The sequence below is a fragment of the Raphanus sativus genome, unplaced genomic scaffold (genome assembly GCF_000801105.2).
Source record: "Raphanus sativus cultivar WK10039 unplaced genomic scaffold, ASM80110v3 Scaffold1961, whole genome shotgun sequence".
Classification (NCBI taxonomy): Eukaryota; Viridiplantae; Streptophyta; class Magnoliopsida; order Brassicales; family Brassicaceae; genus Raphanus; species Raphanus sativus.
This window is the reverse complement of record NW_026617270.1, coordinates 1,046-18,215: the sequence shown is the minus strand read 5'-3', so window position 1 is coordinate 18,215 and position 17,170 is coordinate 1,046. Positions and strand designations below refer to the sequence as shown.

General features: G+C 39.0%; 4 protein-coding genes across 4 annotated transcripts; 3 read left to right on the top strand and 1 right to left on the bottom strand.

Annotated features, from left to right (window-relative positions):
• Window positions 1–5: 5 nt before the first annotated feature.
• On the top strand, window positions 6–1,182 carry LOC130505037 (aspartyl protease family protein 2; the record flags this gene model as incomplete). Its single annotated transcript, XM_056999643.1, has 1 exon — window positions 6–1,182. A coding segment is annotated over one exon (984 nt), but the record flags the coding sequence as incomplete, so codon positions are not given.
• Window positions 1,183–2,203: 1,021 nt separating this feature from the next.
• Window positions 2,204–3,349, top strand: LOC108805582 (pathogenesis-related protein 1A-like). Its single transcript, XM_018577506.2, has one exon. The coding sequence runs from the start codon at window positions 2,458–2,460 to the stop codon at window positions 3,175–3,177; it is 720 nt and encodes a 239-aa protein (XP_018433008.1). The 5' UTR covers window positions 2,204–2,457; the 3' UTR covers window positions 3,178–3,349.
• A 72-nt stretch (window positions 3,350–3,421) lies between these two features.
• LOC108805568 (protein REDUCED CHLOROPLAST COVERAGE 1) lies at window positions 3,422–12,938 on the bottom strand. The gene is made up of 25 exons (XM_018577497.2): window positions 12,719–12,938; window positions 12,400–12,526; window positions 12,180–12,241; window positions 11,268–11,360; window positions 10,765–10,837; window positions 10,304–10,576; window positions 10,162–10,229; window positions 9,933–10,064; window positions 9,807–9,848; window positions 9,202–9,717; window positions 8,973–9,127; window positions 8,358–8,874; window positions 8,222–8,284; window positions 8,029–8,130; window positions 7,611–7,937; window positions 7,412–7,504; window positions 7,203–7,304; window positions 6,975–7,079; window positions 6,763–6,896; window positions 6,492–6,675; window positions 6,265–6,396; window positions 6,052–6,164; window positions 5,844–5,931; window positions 3,768–5,763; window positions 3,422–3,685 (listed from the first exon to the last, which is right to left on the bottom strand). Exons 2-24 carry the CDS (start codon window positions 12,458–12,460, stop codon window positions 3,859–3,861), a joined length of 5,340 nt encoding a protein of 1,779 aa, XP_018432999.2. The 5' UTR covers window positions 12,461–12,526; window positions 12,719–12,938; the 3' UTR covers window positions 3,422–3,685; window positions 3,768–3,858.
• Window positions 12,939–14,408: 1,470 nt separating this feature from the next.
• On the top strand, window positions 14,409–16,349 carry LOC130505036 (zinc finger CCCH domain-containing protein 1-like). The gene is made up of 4 exons (XM_056999642.1): window positions 14,409–14,563; window positions 14,818–14,922; window positions 15,081–15,913; window positions 16,014–16,349. The coding sequence occupies exons 2-4, from the start codon at window positions 14,859–14,861 to the stop codon at window positions 16,131–16,133; spliced, it is 1,017 nt and encodes a 338-aa protein (XP_056855622.1). The 5' UTR covers window positions 14,409–14,563; window positions 14,818–14,858; the 3' UTR covers window positions 16,134–16,349.
• The last annotated feature ends 821 nt before the right edge of the window (window positions 16,350–17,170 follow it).

The window sequence follows — 17,170 nt, the reverse complement described above, 5'->3', positions numbered from 1 at the left end:
TGGTGCTCGACACCGGGAGCGACATCGTCTGGCTCCAGTGCGCTCCTTGCCGGAGATGTTACTCTCAGTCCGACCCGATCTTCGACCCGAGAAAGTCCCGGACCTACTCCACCATCCCCTGCTCTTCGCCTCTCTGCCGCCGGCTAGACTCCGCCGGATGCAACACGCGCCGCCGGACTTGCCTCTACCAAGTCTCCTACGGCGACGGATCTTTCACCGTCGGCGATTTTGCCACCGAGACGCTGACTTTCCGACGAAACCGCGTTAAAGGCGTCGCCGTCGGGTGTGGTCACGACAATGAAGGTCTCTTCGTCGGAGCAGCCGGTTTGTTAGGTCTCGGAAAAGGGAGATTGTCGTTTCCCGGTCAGACCGGTCGCCGGTTTAATCAGAAGTTCTCTTACTGTTTAGTCGACAGATCCGCTTCCTCTAAGCCTTCCTCTGTCGTTTTCGGAAACGGCGCCGTTTCGCGTACAGCGAAGTTCACTCCGCTTTTATCCAATCCGAAGCTTGATACTTTCTACTACGTCGAGCTGCTTGGAATTAGCGTGGGAGGGACGCGCGTCCCCGGCGTAGCCGCTTCTCTTTTCAAACTCGACCAGATCGGCAACGGTGGAGTCATTATCGACTCGGGTACCTCTGTGACCCGGCTGGTCCGACCCGCTTACATCGCTATGAGAGACGCCTTCCGGATCGGAGCCAAGAGCCTGAAACGAGCGCCTGATTACTCTCTCTTCGATACCTGTTTCGATCTCTCCCATCAAAACGAGGTTAAAGTCCCGACGGTGGTTTTGCACTTCCGTGGGGCTGACGTGTCACTTCCGGCGACGAATTATCTGATTCCGGTGGATACTAACGGCAAGTTCTGCTTTGCATTCGCCGGTACCATGAGCGGGCTATCCATTATTGGGAACATCCAGCAACAGGGTTTCCGGGTCGTTTACGATTTGATGGGTTCACGAGTCGGGTTTGCTCCACGAGGATGTGCTTAATCTTGACCCGACCCGAGCCGGTACGGATAATGTACTTTGTTTCCATTTTCTCAATTTATGTTTTAGACGAGAGACCTTTGTTTCTCGGACAAGTGAATCTTTAGCGGTTGAGTTTAAATACGTGTTGATAAAACTTCACGTGTTGTCGGCTGTATTATTAGCGTCTTTATATGTTTTTAACTCTGGGATCAAAGAGAGCGTGCATGATCTTTTTTAATTACCCAAAAGCTTTAATTTACTTTTAGTGAAACAACAAATGACGATTACTGGAACTTTTTAATACTATTTGATTTATAAGGATTATGTAAACAAGTTTTTGGAATAAAATCAAAACAAGTTTCAAGACCATTCTATAGAAACTAGTAATGTACAAAACTAAATCTTAAGGAAGGTAGAGTACGTCCAAAATCTAATTAATATTTTGTGTTAAATCATGGTAAAGTACGATGGAAATATGTATTGTATTATACAGGCTAAAAGAAACATGAATTTTCGTGTCGGTATTTCTTAAACAGGCAAAACCAAAGATCCAACTCGACGTTTGAGACAGTGGTCCGATTTTATTTTTATTTTATTGCGCTTGTTACTTCTTGAATGCTCCCACTTTAGATTAGTTTATATAGTAAATTTTCTATTTCAAAATAAATATAGTATCAAGCAAGATTTATTTATTTATTTTTATTGGTTAGAATATGGTTATATGTATAGATAATTGTATTTTTATTTTGAAAATATATAAATCAAATATTTTATTAATATATATGTATAAATTTAGAACCACAATTAAAATCAAAAGGATAAAATATTATCTAATTTTGGGTTTAATATATTTTATCAACAAATTATCTTGAATATGAGATACTACAATGTTATTTTCACTCGGTTAGAGGTTGTAATTTATTTGTAATTGGGTTTTCTGTATGTTGTGGGACAAACCGATGAAGTGGTTATTTTGGCTATTTGCATTATATCTCTACTTGTGTGGTTGACGTAGCTAGTGTGATAGCTTGACATTCTATCTAACGAAGTTCAATAGTTCTCGATGGTCACTTTGCATCAACTTTTGATTAAATAAACTCGAATAATTTTCTTAATCGTCAAAACTTATCGCAGTTATCATCGATAGTATTAGTTTTGAAATATATTACGGATCAAATTTTAGATCACAAATAAACAATAATCTCACCTTTACTCTAACCTTAGACCTTAATGTTAAGTGTTGCCTAAATGTGGTTTTAATTCTAGCGGCATTCCGGTATTCAATAATCACCGTGCGTTGACTCATGCAAAAACGATATATTTTTACATTTGACGTTCATAAATAGAAACAATTACTTATTGATTCGTTTTCCCTCTCAACAAATTCAATCGGAGAGTTAATTACACCTTTCACCTACAATTTGAGTAATTAACTCTCCTACAAAAGAATATTATTATACGCTCTTTTGTTTATTTTTTATAGAGAAAAATGGAGCTTTGTAGACGGGAATTACGAGCTCCGTTTCCCATATTAGTCGCCGTTACGTTGTTCCTCCTTCAGCTCTGTGCCGCGACGTCCCAAATTAATCACAGCGAGTCGTCTACACAAACATCCGTTAACTCTCCATCAGCGCCAAACACTCGATTTCTGTCGTCATCAGCACTGTCGTTAACCGGAAAACATTCCTCCTTCAGGTGGGGGAGAAGACGACATCGTTACAAAATAAGCAGAGCGAGCATTGAGTTCCTATTCGCACATAACCTCGTACGAGCGCGCGTGGGAGAACCGCCGTTACAATGGGATGGAAGACTAGCGGCGTATGCACGTGCGTGGGCGAGACAGCGCGTTGGGGACTGCAGGCTTGTTCACTCCAATGGTCCGTTCGGAGAAAACATATTTTGGGCCGGACAGAATAACTGGACGCCCATGGATGTTGTCAAAGTGTGGGCCGATGAGAATAAGTTCTACGACGTTAGGGGTAACACGTGTGAGTCGGGGCAAATGTGTGGACACTATACGCAGATCGTGTGGAGAGATAGCACGAAGGTTGGGTGCGCACGTGTGGATTGTTCAAACGGCGGCCTTTATGCGATTTGTGTTTATAACCCACCGGGAAATTTTGAAGGTGAAAACCCTTTTGTAAGTTATCACGACCAGGTTGGTCTTCTCCGAGAAGAGCCCCCAGCGGTTGTCGTTAATCCATTTTAACTTTTTAATGGCTCGAAAGCTGAGGACACGATGGATGGTTGTGCATTTTTAGTTTGTTAATTTTGTCTTTTTATTCAAATTATTATTATTAATTTTTCGAAAAAACTTACTTTCGGTTTATTCAGAGGTATTATCATCTGATACCTGATTCAATAAACAAGTTTATAAATTATAATTACGATATTTCATAGCAAGCCATTAGATATAAGATCTAATTGATGACAAATACGCAAAAGCGAACAAAAGAGATAACAAAAGTTTTTTTAACATGGCCACAATGGGATATGAAAAAACAATTACTGTATGTCCAAAATTTCCTAAAATTTTATTGGCTGAATTAAAAATTAAAACCCAGAAAACAATACTTCAGCACCTCTCACATGGTATAAAAGAAAATAGAATAGTTCTGGCTTTTTCCCCTCTTCAACCTCTCTTCTCTAAGAATCCAGATCAAATCATTTTGAGACTATCACAAGCCACAGCTTCCGATGACTGATAACGAAATTACCTGAGAATGAAGACACCACCATGTTACAATATATGCATTATATACATATATATATATATAAAGATTCAACCAAGAAGCTAACCTTTTAAACTGTCCCCTAAGAAACAGCAAGGATCAGGGAGAGAGAGATGTGTGAGTGATGAATTTCATCGACGATGCTGAGATCTTTGGTTTCAAGCTGCGGACTTTGGAGCCTCGCTGCCTCTGATGACTCTGCTATAAGCAATCTTGAATGGTTGAGAATCATAAGGCCTGTTGAGCAAACTGATGGGCATTCTCAGTGTCTGTTTCCTGTTTCTTCTTCCTCTTAACAAAATGCTAAAAGTCCTCTCGTCATCCTCAAATTTCTTGTTTCCATTCTCCATTTCACTGCTAGCAACTACATTCACATGATTAACAGAATCCATAGTTTCACCCGCGGTTGCCGCCACATCTTGCTTGCTTTCTTCCACTCCTGAAGTGTCAATATCAGTTGGTAGAATCACAGTGGGCTCTAACACAGTTGCAGCTACAGGCTCGGCAGCCATCATGTGGGGAGGGGAAAACTCAACGGGATGGCATCCGGGCCAAACCGTTCTTGGTACAAACTCCGACATATTAAGCGGCCATGGGAACTGATTGGGATGGAAAGGACCGCTGGTTACAGGATACGTACTTGTGGGGACTGATTGAGTGTAAGGAGGAGGGTATACAAAGGACATTGGCTGCATCAAGTTTGGAGTTGTAGGAGGTGAAGGGAAAGGAGGTCCGTGATGAAGAGTCATGTTCACTGGCCACGACGGTCCAATGTTCATGCCTATTGGAGTAGGACGTATGATACTTGGAGGTGATGATGGGTTGAATGGGACAGCTGAAGCTGATAACTTCTTGTTAGGTAGCAATAACTCTCGAGGGACGTCGCTGGAGTCTGTGGCAGAGATTCCCAGTTTTTCCTTCAGATCATCGGAATCAGCAGCCAGCTGATCTTTCACTTCTTGCTCTGTGGTCGAATGAATCATATCTGTTACACCTTCGTTAGTTTCAAGTACTGGTTCCTCCACCTGAATGCCCCCACCAGATTCTTCATCTTCATTCAAATTGTTCCCTTTGAATTCCACTTCAGATGATTGTAACTCTACTTCGATCTCTTCTTTGCCTTGAGGTTTGCTAGACTCTGTGTCCGCAGAAACTTCATTTTTTACTTCTTCCTCTGACACTGTAATCATCTGCGCATCCCTTGGAAGCTCCACAGATGTGCCCTGTTCAGATTTTTTCTCCACATGATTATCCGCTTGCTTATCTGAAGCTTCGGCTTGTGGAGCCCAGACTTGATACTTGGCAATGGAACCAGGTGGTGCCAATGCTACTTCCTTGTAGGATGGAGATTTTCCAAGACTTACAACAGAGTTTTTCGGGTATGCCTCATTTTGCACATTACTTGACAGACCAGATGGCACAACAGGAGAAGCATCTGTCTTCAACCCATCTTCTTCTGATGTTTCAGCTGTAGTTTTAGGGCTATCAGAAGACGGCTGCGTTGATTTAACCCGATATGCCAAGGTTTTAACTACTTTCCTGCTAGATTTGGTGCCTTGAGTTGTCATACCGGGAGAATGATGATCTGCATAGTTTGCATATGACGCTGTAGTACGCTTCTTCACAATGTAGTATTTGGGGTTCTGCTGAGTAGCATTCTGGAAAACAGGGTTATCGTTATCAGCTTCAACATTTTTCTTCTGATATGTATATACCTTTCCAATTGATGCTCGTCGTTGCTTCAACCGGCGACCATATGATCCAGCAGATCTCGGTCTATGCACCGGTTGCCATCCATCTTCACTACCATCAGGGTGCTGTGTCTCAGTTGAAACTTCAGCAGATGTAATTGGATTACTATTATCCATAATAGCCTCATCAATGACTGGAGGAGAAGGTAGTTCTTCAGCTGGTGCAAGAATAGTCTCCTGATTCGCATCGCTTGATTGACCATCTTCTGATCCAGTTGCTTCTATCTCCTCTTCAGACATTTCCTTTTGATTTTCCCTTGGGGCTTCTGCTAACTGTTCAGAAACATTGTTCTGATTGGATTTTTCCTTTAGCTACACAATAACACAGGTCCAATCATGTAAGCATTTTTAACCACTGAGTGGAGAAATGTCGAAAGAAACAAAAGTTAAACCTTCATATAGATCTTCCTCTTTGCTGCCACACTCCGTTTCCCTTTTGCGTTATGGCTTGGGTTGATATAGTCGAGTAGATCGGGTACACTGCAAAACATTATGAAGCTAAGTATCTGCCCGAGGAGTAAAATTGATAGATACATTCAAATAGGATAGAAAACTTCTAAACGACAAATAAGGAGATAATATCTAAGAAACTTGTTTGACCTTAGGTGGCCTTTGCTGGCTATAGACGCGTCAGGCTTAGGAGTACCATTTCGTGCAGCTTCTTGTTGTTCCAAAGCCTTGGACTCAAAGTATTCTAGCCAAGCAGCAGCATCCTGAAGAATATAAATAGATCGTCCGATTTAAGAATGCATGCACATGTCAGAAAGATGAATGATTTGCCTGATGGGATATTTTGGTTATATATATACATACCTGAGTACGCAAATCATCTGGGCCAAGCTTCGCTCGGAGGATTCTTAAGGTTGTTTGCTCATGCTGAACACTTAAATGGTACGCTTCCATCAACGAGAGCGCAATGGCTATGGCATGGTAGCTTGCAGCAGTCTGAAATTTGACATAATAAGCAGCAATATATTAGCAAATGAAAGTTCTTACAAAGTGACGTTCCCAAAAAAAACACAGAGCATCGGGAGAAGAACCTGGATATGGTCCGGACCAAGCAACCTTTGATTACACTTGAGAGCTTTGTGAAGATACCTCAAGGCAACATGTACATTTCCTAGACCTTCCTCCATCATGGCTACATTGATGTATGTAGCAGCAGTGTTCGGATGAGATGGACCACATGTTAGATGTAAGAGATACAACGCACGCTTAACATACCTACCAAAAGCAAACATATCAGAGTTTTGACGAGACACCCAAATCATTAAACCTCGCCGTTCTTTGAAATGAAAATTGGTAACTTACTTGAGGGCCAGCTCTGTATGCTGAAGCCTATAATAGAAGACAGCAAGATCGCCATAACTCTTCATTGTATCCGGATGATCAAGTCCAAGTTCCCTCTCATTGATATCTAAAGCCTTTTGCTGATATATAGTAGCCTGTTTCAACAAAACCTTTTAGTTTTGCAATTGTCATATGGAAGAAAAATATTACAGCGTAACTGTCTATATACAGACCTGGTTAAAGTCACCAGTGTGATATAGAACTACAGCAAGTAAACTGTAAGCTCCGGCTGTCATTCTATGATAGGGACCACAAACTGCTACAAGCTTAGCAAGAGCCTAAGGGAGGGGAAAAAACAAAAGAGACAAAACAACAAAACAAATCATGACGCCTGTACAGAGAAACAAAAGTAATATGAAGAAAGAGCTGAGGAGTAGGAAATGGATTTTCCGGACATGTACCTTTGTTCCATATGTAACTGCATCTTCAAGCTTTCCTTTGTCTAATGCTGTTTTAGATGACTCCAGAAGTTGCCTTCCATCAGCAGACGAACATGCTGCTTGCTGCAGAGATTTAGAATAGAAAGTCTTAACAACTATTGTTGATACATTACTAGAAAGAATACAGATTCAGATAGAAAATTTTAAGCATCTTTCATCTTGTCTATTACCTTATGCACTGGGATCAGACCGACCACATCTGTTTTTTGGAACGGTTCTGGGGACTCCATGTCAAAATCCCTTGGAATCAACTCAATACCAACCTGAGGACAGATACAATTTGACACAAAAAATTAACTTTCAATCTAATAGTTGACTAGCGACTTATAACTCAAAAAATAATTCTGGTTAAAGCATTCATTAAATTACCTTATGGCATAATCCACGGAGAATGGCAAACTTTCGTAGATCCTTGTAACTGAAGGAATTGAGATCGTAGTCATATCGTTTCTTCAAGAATTTCTCCAACCACTGGAAGATAAGAGGATGTACATTCCAAGAGTTTTGTGGTGTTTCCGCTTCATTTTTTGGAATCCCAAGCATCATGTTCAGAGCAGCAGCTACTTTTGCAGCTATTTTATCAGTGTCAGCAGCAACAGCAGAAATCACCGCTTGAAGGATATGCTTAAGGGCTCTAACTATCATCTCATGAACACACAGAGACTGTACATGTGACAACTTATCTGAGAGCTTAACCTGTTGTTCATAGATAAAACGTGGATGGTTATATATGATCACTCATCTTCAGTAGATTTAAAGAAAAATGAAGTTAAAAAAGGCTACTTACGACATATCCTAAAGAGCGCATCCGGAGACCTCTTGTGTGCATAAAATCAGTTAGAGTCCGGCCATCGACTGGGGAGAGTTCCAACGAACCAAAATCTGCAACCTGTATTGAGCAATAAATACCAAACAAATGATGTGTTACTATCTTCATATTGGTAATAGACAAGACTACAATAAACTTTACACGCATTTACCAGCTTCGGAATAGCGACTTCAGTATAATACTTTTGTGCCAAGTCGACAAGTTCTTGCAAAGACTGAAACAAATATTCTTAGTTAGAACACAGCAAGTAAATGAACATAGAAGGACTGGAGGTTTAGTGTAAAAACCTTGTCATGAAGTCCAGTATCTGACTCTTGTAGGCGAGTGAAGGCAGCTTCAGACAACAAATTCTTCAAGACAAGCACATTTTCTTCAGCATTCTTCTCGGCGTCAGATTGCAAAGTTGCAGTTATTGTAGCATTATCAGCCCCTGAAGAAGCCGTATCAACCTGAGATGATACTACAGTCTGCTGCGCCTTAGGGCTGCTTGCGTCTGTTTTTTTCTTGTTGCCGTTGAGAGACTTAAGCGGCTTCCCAAGCCCTTCAACCTTCAGTTCATTCTTAGACTTTTCGTTGGTTTGTTTTTTGTCCTTTTCCGTATTCTTTTGATCTTGTAAATGCTGTATCCAACAGGCTCCAAGTTCCCACCTCATGATACTATCCCTGTCTATCTCTTCTTTCTCAAGCTTAACAAGACTTTCCTCCAGCATTTTACTTACAAATTCTCGTGAAGATGTAAGCTCATCATCCTGTTGTGTTTTCTTGTTCTGCTCGGGAGAGGATTTATGGAGAAGGAATCTCAAACTGTAAAGCACCATGAGAATAACTAAACAGGTAAGTAACTACAAAAGCTAAAGAGACAAAGGATAAATGTTTATTTTCTCTAAGTAAGAAATGACAACCTGTTGATATTTAGAGCATTAGCACCACCTTCAGGCTGTTCAAGGAGGTCAACAATTTGAGAAGGTGGGCTTAACTCCTCATTCTCCTTCTCTATTTTGACAACAGAAATGTAGCCACAATACTTGAGGCTTATAGTTCCTAAAGTAGCAACATCCTGCGTCCATAAACAAATGTTAAACAATGAGTAACAAATCTTAAACATGGAAAGTTATATAGAAAAAGACTCACATGAGCAGCAGTGTTCTCATCAGCTGTAAGTCCCTTGAGAAGGTTCCGTTCCATCAGCTTCATTTTATCCAAACCAGTGACTTGAATTCCGTCGATTTTTGTATCCACTTTGCTACTTGCATTGGAAGTATCCCTCGTAACCGTAACACTCAAGTCTCCAACAGTCTCGGAAAATAGAACTTGAGAGTCATCAGCCAGAACTGGGTCAGCCATTACTTTCTGAACGGCCTTGATGGCTCTGAAAGTGGCGACATCAACGAAAAGGTTGTGAAGAAGAAACACTTTTCTGTCTCTAACTTGCCTCTCCTCTGCTGTTTTGCAAGGCATGGACGCGATAAAGGCAAACTCGTTGGCCCATGGAACCAAATCGTAGGTGCCATCTCTTCCTTGACCACCACCATCACCTCCCCATCTCTCATCCTCGACAGGGAGAGGCGGAAACGCTGCAGGTGACTGCGCTGCAGAAGGCGGGATGAGCCATGTGTTTGCTCTAAACCCATACGGAAGATTCCCAAACTGCACATATACAGATTAAACGCTCTTAAGCATAACCAAACCCAATTCAACATCAGCTGAATCTTCATTCAGAGAAAAGAAACAACCACCTTGTTGCGCTCCGAAAATGCTTTAAGAAGATCAGTGTAAGCCTAATTAACATGATTAAAAGAAAGAAAAAAGGAATAAGCTCAGCTCAAGGGTAGATGGATAGAGAGGCAAAATAAGATGTTTACATTATCGAAGGCTCTACTAATCTGTCTAAGCAAATCAACAAGATTGTGAGAAATGATTATTTGTTTCCCGACGCTGTAGAATCCTTTTTTGCAGCCTTCAACATGAACGAGCTTCCCGTTACAAAGCTTCACCTGAGATCAAAGTTTGAAAACGCAAACGTTATCACCAAAAAGGCCGATTCATCGTTATCATCATCATCATCATCATCATCATCGTCGGCTTGCTTACATCGATGGAGAGAAGATGATCTTCCGCCGCGATATCTTCGGTTTCCCGCTTCGCCACGAGCCGTATATCTATAAAACACACGCCAATCGATTGAGAATCTGGACATCGAATTTTAAGGTTACAGAGAGAAATAGAATCTTACATTGAAGAGGAGGAGTGAGGTGAGCGAGAGAGAAAAACTCGTAGAAGCTTCCGAGCTTAGGGAAAGAGTGACTAGTCTCTCCGGCTTCATCAACCACTGCATCCTTCGGCGGAGGCGACGTTTCAGTCTGTTTCGGATTCTTTCCACCTCCCTTAACCTGCGCATTTTTCACCGAATCGGGTTTCTCTGGCGACGGACCGAAGCAAGTGGTACACGCGACCACGTCAAGCAGCCGTCTTACGTGCGCCATCGCTGTTCCCTCATTGTAATCCTCTGAACGAAGAAAAAAAAAAGAAGAAGAAGCGCGAAAAACTGTTATGCGACGCCGTTTTGGCTTTATTATATTAATACGACATCGTTTGAGTGATCTAGGACCAACGTTTGTATATCCGTTACAGTGCGTTTAACGGCGTCTGATTAAAAACGAGCGTCACGTCAAATGATGCACGATGGAACTTTACCTTCTGTTAACGTGAGAACACACGGTTTGAGCGCCGAAACATCCACTGTGTCTTTTAACTGCGATCCTCTTACCTGTAAACGACAGACATATATTGAGTATTTTACCACAGCAGACTTTTTACTCCTTTTATACTATTACTATGTTTCTAACTTTTTTTCTTTCTTTATACTATTCCTATGATTTAAGCATTGAAATGTTAACTAATTCTGGTAACATATATAATTGCAGGAAAGGGAAAGAAAAGTCAAATTAAATTCTTAGGCACAATGACACTTCGCACTCGAACATTTTTTCTCAAACGTTAGAAAAAGTCATTTTCATTTACTTTTTGCTTACTTTGGTATTCAGATCCTATGAGATTCCACAATAAATATGAATATCTCTGGACCATCCAACATTAACAAGTAACCAACAATGAACAAGAAAATGATTTAGAAATTTCCACTCAAAATTAAGAAAAGAAAAAACTTCCACTCAAATTTCATTCAGATTTCTTTTTACCTCATGAGAGAGAGAGTAGTTGGTGACATGGCAGGTGTCAAAGTTAACCGATAAAAGCCGGCGAACATCTATGATCCTGTCCGTTGATATGCCCTGTTTTCAGACATACGTGCATTTTTTTGTTAAGATAATAAACATGTGTAACCTATGCCTCAAATACGGCTTATATATTACATCATAAAAGAAAACTTTTAAACAATATTCGAGAAAATATGAATATTTTTTTTTTGAAAAAGATAAAAAAAAAGAAATATGAATAAGAGATACACGTGTTTTTGACGATAATTTTATATACATATACATATGTTTTCGTTATACATATTTCACTGTCTATATAACGTCTACGTAATTTGTTGACCAAAATATGGAAATAATTGAATTAGTTGATAATCGAATTTTTGTGTTACACACAGTTTTGTAATTATATACACGTTCAAGTAATGATAAAATTAAAAGATAATTCTAAGTCAATTGAAAATGATTTTTTAGAAAGAAAAAAACCAAAATAATACAGCATGTATAATTATCAATTTTTATGGTAACGTGTATTCCTTCGCACCTTATCCCAAACAACAAAATCAAAGAAAAGAAAACCGACCATGCACATTGGGAGTTTATATATCAAAAACAAAACAGGTAACATATTAAGATAAAGCTTCAGATTTTTTTTTTAACATTTACACCACAAAAAGTTTCAGAATTAACAATTATACAGTCAAGAAACTAATGCAATAGAAATCAGCTGGGTGTGTGAAAGTATTAAGACAGAGAAATAGAAAAAGGGTTGTAAGTTATAAAGTTATAACAAATTTCACAAAGAAACCGCTACCAGAAAAACAGTTGTTAACACGCAAGAAATATGAGAAATAGAACACAATTCGAAAATGATGCGAGGAAAATAGTCACACAAACCTTCAAAATAGCCTCCGTCTCGTCCGGAAGGTTCACAATGACATCCACCATAACCGGAAGAACTGCATATAAACCGTAAACCATGGTTCATATGTAAACTATAACTTAATTATTAAAGGAAGTAAATCAACAGCTTATTTTTAATTAAAATTCATATAGATAAGGTTTTTTTTTTTGGCTGACAAAAAAATATAGATAAGGTTTTCACTATTGGTGATACCTTTCTCTTCCTTCTTCTTCTTGTCTCCTTTTGTCTTTCCACGGTTGTTCTTGGGAGCCATTTCTCGAGCTTTTTCGTTTTTTTTTTGTTTTTTGTTTTTACTTTTATTGGAAGAGAACCAAATAAACTGGAAATAAAATGGAATTGCTTGTTAAAATTTAAAACAATACCATTGTCTGATATACAAACAAATGAGCAAATTATATGTCCATTATCTTATCCAAATCATATGAACTGAATACAATACCGTTAGTTATGCTATCTGCTGATATAACACAAACTTAAACATGAAAAATAATAATCAAAGTTCGGTAGTTACCGACTGATAGGTAGAGCAGTAGCTAGTTTAATGAGCTTTTCCACCAGCGAGATATGAAATCTAAAAAGTGAATGGTAAAAAAAAATATGATAAGAAGAGTTATGAGAGAGTTCAGTTGTGCGAAGAAAAGCTGAAGCTGTAAGCTTTCATGGAGGAAGGGGTGTGAGAAAAAAAGATAGAGATAGTAAAAGTTTTGTGAGTGATAAGGAAGCAAGGGCGGAGATTCAATAGTCAGAATGGCATTTTATGAACGTTCGTAGTAGTAATTATCTCCTCTTGAAAGGGTATATTAGTCTTTTAGTTTGTATTGAAATTTTGCTTCTTTCGGAATTATTTCTTTCCAATTTTAGGGCCTTTAAGCCATTAATGGGCCTGGAGGGAATTAATGGTCTTATTTCTTTTCTTATCATTCTTGTTGGGAATACTTATATACCTACCGAACAGAATCATTACATAATCTAGTACCATCCAAGTCGGAGCCGTTTCCGAACATTTAATTTTAGCTCAAGAACTTGTAACTTATAAGCCATTCTCTTATTTAAACAGGATATGGTAAAATATTTTAACGTGTTTTATTGTTTAATGACTAATGACTAAAGTTAAAAATTTTATTGGATATTCTTAGAAATCAAGTTATAGTAGGCATGCATGCATATATCAATATATGGCTCACCAACGTAGTTTCAGAAAGAAAAAAGGCTCACCAACACTGTTTAAAGCTTCTTTTTTTTCAAATGCTGGTTTGAAAATCACCCTTTAAGACTAAAATAGACTTAGTATAAAAAGCCAGTCGTTAAGTCGTATTAAAAAATATTTATAATTTTATCAACAAGAATGATATATTTATAAATTAAATATACTTCTGTATATTTTTTTGCTTTAAAATATCGTTATGTTTGCATATAATCCAAATGGTGATTAATTCAGACAAACACAAGCATCTGGTTCTTATTTCGATCACATTTATGATTGGGGCATATTTAGAGGTTTTGTTAAATATGTTTCTGTAAGCAAAAAATAACCAAAATAGAGGTGTAATCAATTTATAGTTGATCTAGTCGAAATGGTTAGCTGACAAAAAAAAATATTTATAGGAAAAAATAAAAGAGATTTTTATGTGAAGAAAGCGCAGGCGAGATTGTCGTCCAGTAAATGTAGGCAACGGCAGGTCACAAGTGGAAAGAAGAGACAAGAAGCGGGACCATCGATTCACATGGGTCCCACATAAAATGGGTGCTCCGAGGAATCACAACCGCACAAATTCTTAATCAGACTACAAAGGCGACGGTGCAAAATAGAGCACGTAGAGCTGGCTCCTCCCATGATCCATTTACAGACAGATAAAACCAAAACGAAATGGCCAATTTGTAGAGAAATTCCTTGAATATTTTCCCACGGGCCCCCAAAAAGAAGGTATTTATCTTTACACTCGATATGGCCTAATCTCTAATGATCATTCATTCACTCAAAATTAATAATCAGTTAGATTTTCTGGAATGAAACTAAATAATTACAGATGGTATGAGCATGAAAATGAACAAAATAATGTATAAAGTTAAAAGATAAAACCAAGACAACCGAGGATGCGCCGCGCCATCAACCAATCAATGTGTCTCCAAGTAAAATTATGCATCTTCCTAAAAGCTTGAGAGGGGAGAAAACAAACAAGATCGAAGGACTGGGCCCATTAAGAAAATTGGGCCGCCTAACTAAACCGCCATCCTCATCTCGGGTTCCTTTGTTAGTAGTTTATTTCTAATTGAACAGAACGTCTCAGATCAGAAAAAGTGCGAACGCCGTCGTGGTTCTTCTTCTCGACGTACTCCACCGGCGAGGTTCCTCAAGGTATTATTATTTATATAAATTTATTCCAACTTTCGGTTCTCTCCTGTTTGATCTTCGTTGAGCTTTCAATTAAGGAACTCTGGAACTGTTTGTGGATTTATCTGTTAGCGGCTGCTTTAGGCATATATGCCTGTGAATAGTCGAGTAAGCTTAGGGTTTATTAGCACTGATTAAAATTGGTGTATTATGATTTCAGAATTGTTGGGATCAATAAGAAGTAAAGTCTAATAGTCTTATCTGGGATTATAATGCAGGAAGAGGAGGCGCAAAATTTGAACTAGTTGTTTGCATAACAATGTCAGACACTGTACAAGAGCCTAAAACATCTCATCAGCAACAAGATTCTCAATCTCAGCAAGGTATCTCTCTTCTGCCTAAACTTGAGTTTTTATTATACTTGTTTCAATGTGTTTCTTCTTCCTTGTTGTTAGCTTTAAATAATAAAATTTCATCAAGGAGACTGGATGCAGCACTTTATAAAAAAAAAAAAAATACCATTCTTCTTCTGTTTTTTCAGTTTGTACTTTCTTCAAGAAGCCATCTAAAGCTAAAAACATAAGGAAAAGACCTGCGGCTGATGCTGATGAAGAAGACGACGATGATTCCAAAAGCGAGACCTCTATACTGAACAAGCTCAAGAAAGTTGCTAAACCCGATAACAACAAGCTGTTTTTCTCCTCTGGACCATCCAAGATCTCTGCTACTACGGCTCCTCCTGAGAAAGCCGTCGTCTTTCACTACGATTCGTCCAAGGAGATCCAGGTTCAAAACGACAGTAGAGCCACTGCCACTCTTGAAACCGAGACCGACTTCAACCAGGACGCACGAGCCATCCGTGAGAGAGTCCTTAAGCGAGCTGACGAAGCATTGAAAGGGAACAGAAAGAACAAGGCTTCTGATGAGAAGCTCTACACTGGAATTCATGGGTACACGGATCACAAAGCTGGCTTTAGAAGAGAGCAAACCATCTCCAGCGAGAAAGCTGGAGGCTCACACGGGCCTTTAAGAGCTTCTGCGCACATCAGGGTATCCGCTAGGTTCGACTACCAGCCTGATATATGCAAAGATTACAAAGAAACTGGCTACTGTGGGTATGGAGACTCGTGTAAGTTTCTGCACGACCGTGGAGATTACAAACCTGGGTGGCAGATTGAGAAAGAGTGGGAAGAAGCTGAGAAAGTTAAGAAGAGGAATAAAGCTATGGGAGTTGAAGATGAAGATGATGATGAGGCTGACAGCGAGGAAGATGAAGATGCATTGCCCTTTGCTTGCTTCATTTGCAGAGAATCTTTCGTTGATCCAGTTGTGACCAAATGCAAACACTACTTCTGCGAGCATTGTGCTTTAAAGGTATGCTGATGAATTTGTTTTTAAGCGACAATTATATGATGATTCTGTGTGAGCTTGGTTTGTGGACACTAAGAGGTTTTTGGTTTATGTAATGATGCAGCATCACACGAAGAACAAGAAGTGCTTTGTGTGTAACCAACCAACGATGGGGATTTTCAATGCAGCACATGAGATTAAGAAGAGAATGGCTGAAGAACGGAGTAAAGCTCAAGGATTGTGAAGTTTGTTTGTTCTTTCACAGGCCAAAACTTGCTTTCTCTTGTTTAAGGAATGCTTTTTGTCTGTTGTGTTCGTCTGCCTATATACTGTAATGGTCCTTTACAGATCAGGCGAAGAGTTCCTTATGTTTGATACTTATTATTCAGCTTCCTAGTAGTCATCGTCAGACCTGTAATAGTCGTTAAACTGAAATTCTGAATATCCTGATTCATATAAAGCTCTCTACTCAAACTGAAACTGTCCTCCCATGGTAAGCAGAAAAATGATTGTTCAAAACGATGGTCAAAGTACCAATCAGTCTAAAACTTGTGAATGCTGAATCATTTCTTACGGCGAATTGGCTGGTTTAGTGTAGGCCGGAGAATCCATGTTTTTGACTGAACGAGAAAAGAGACCATTGGTTCGGTAGTTGCGGATAAAAGCAAAAAGTAAATTACATTTTTAACGTTTTTCTTTTCTTTCTTTTTTAGTTCGCTTGCACAGATTCGAGAATCTATTGGCCGGCAAAAAAGTTATCAAAGTAAGCAAAAAAAAAGTAGATTTACAAAAAAGTATATCAGTTTGAGTAAAGACGCCAATAAGTGAACATGAAGATAGTCAGAGAATTACCCCAATAATGAAAAGACACGTACAAAACTTTCCTATAGTTTGACCATGTTTAGTTGTGATGTCGCTGTTACTAAAAAAGACCGATCATTTTATCATGTGACCGTTAGAATTTACGTGAAAGCCATCTTTTTCTGCTTTCCTTTGCATGCTTAATGCCTAAAGCTGGTCATATTCTATCCGATAAGGTTACTGCAATTATCATCAACTACCGCTCTTTAATCCTATAAGTATTGTACTATCACTTAGCATTAAAATAGACGAGATAATGAGTTTTGTAAGTAAATAATACGAATTGAGAAAAAACCTCCAGTTACTTATAGTTATTTTTTGTTGGCTAAAATGGTTACAAGACAGAGAGATTCTTATATCTCCAACCTTAAACAATAATTCATGTGTTGTAAGATAAGGTTATCATTTTGCTATAGTTAT

Excerpts from the sequence above, each read along its gene's own strand:
- LOC108805582 (XM_018577506.2), top strand. The coding sequence starts at position 2,458 with ATGGAGCTTTGTAGACGGGAATTACGAGCTCCGTTTCCCATATTAGTC.
- LOC130505036 (XM_056999642.1), top strand. The coding sequence starts at position 14,859 with ATGTCAGACACTGTACAAGAGCCTAAAACATCTCATCAGCAACAAGAT. Across the intron at positions 14,923-15,080 it reads AGATTCTCAATCTCAGCAAG|TTTGTACTTTCTTCAAGAAG; the intron begins GTATCTCTCTTC and ends CTGTTTTTTCAG. Across the intron at positions 15,914-16,013 it reads GCGAGCATTGTGCTTTAAAG|CATCACACGAAGAACAAGAA; the intron begins GTATGCTGATGA and ends GTAATGATGCAG.
- LOC108805568 (XM_018577497.2), bottom strand. The coding sequence starts at position 12,460 with ATGGCTCCCAAGAACAACCGTGGAAAGACAAAAGGAGACAAGAAGAAG. Across the intron at positions 7,505-7,610 it reads TCCGTGGATTATGCCATAAG|GTTGGTATTGAGTTGATTCC; the intron begins GTAATTTAATGA and ends ATCTGTCCTCAG. Across the intron at positions 6,676-6,762 it reads CATACAGAGCTGGCCCTCAA|GTATGTTAAGCGTGCGTTGT; the intron begins GTAAGTTACCAA and ends TGCTTTTGGTAG.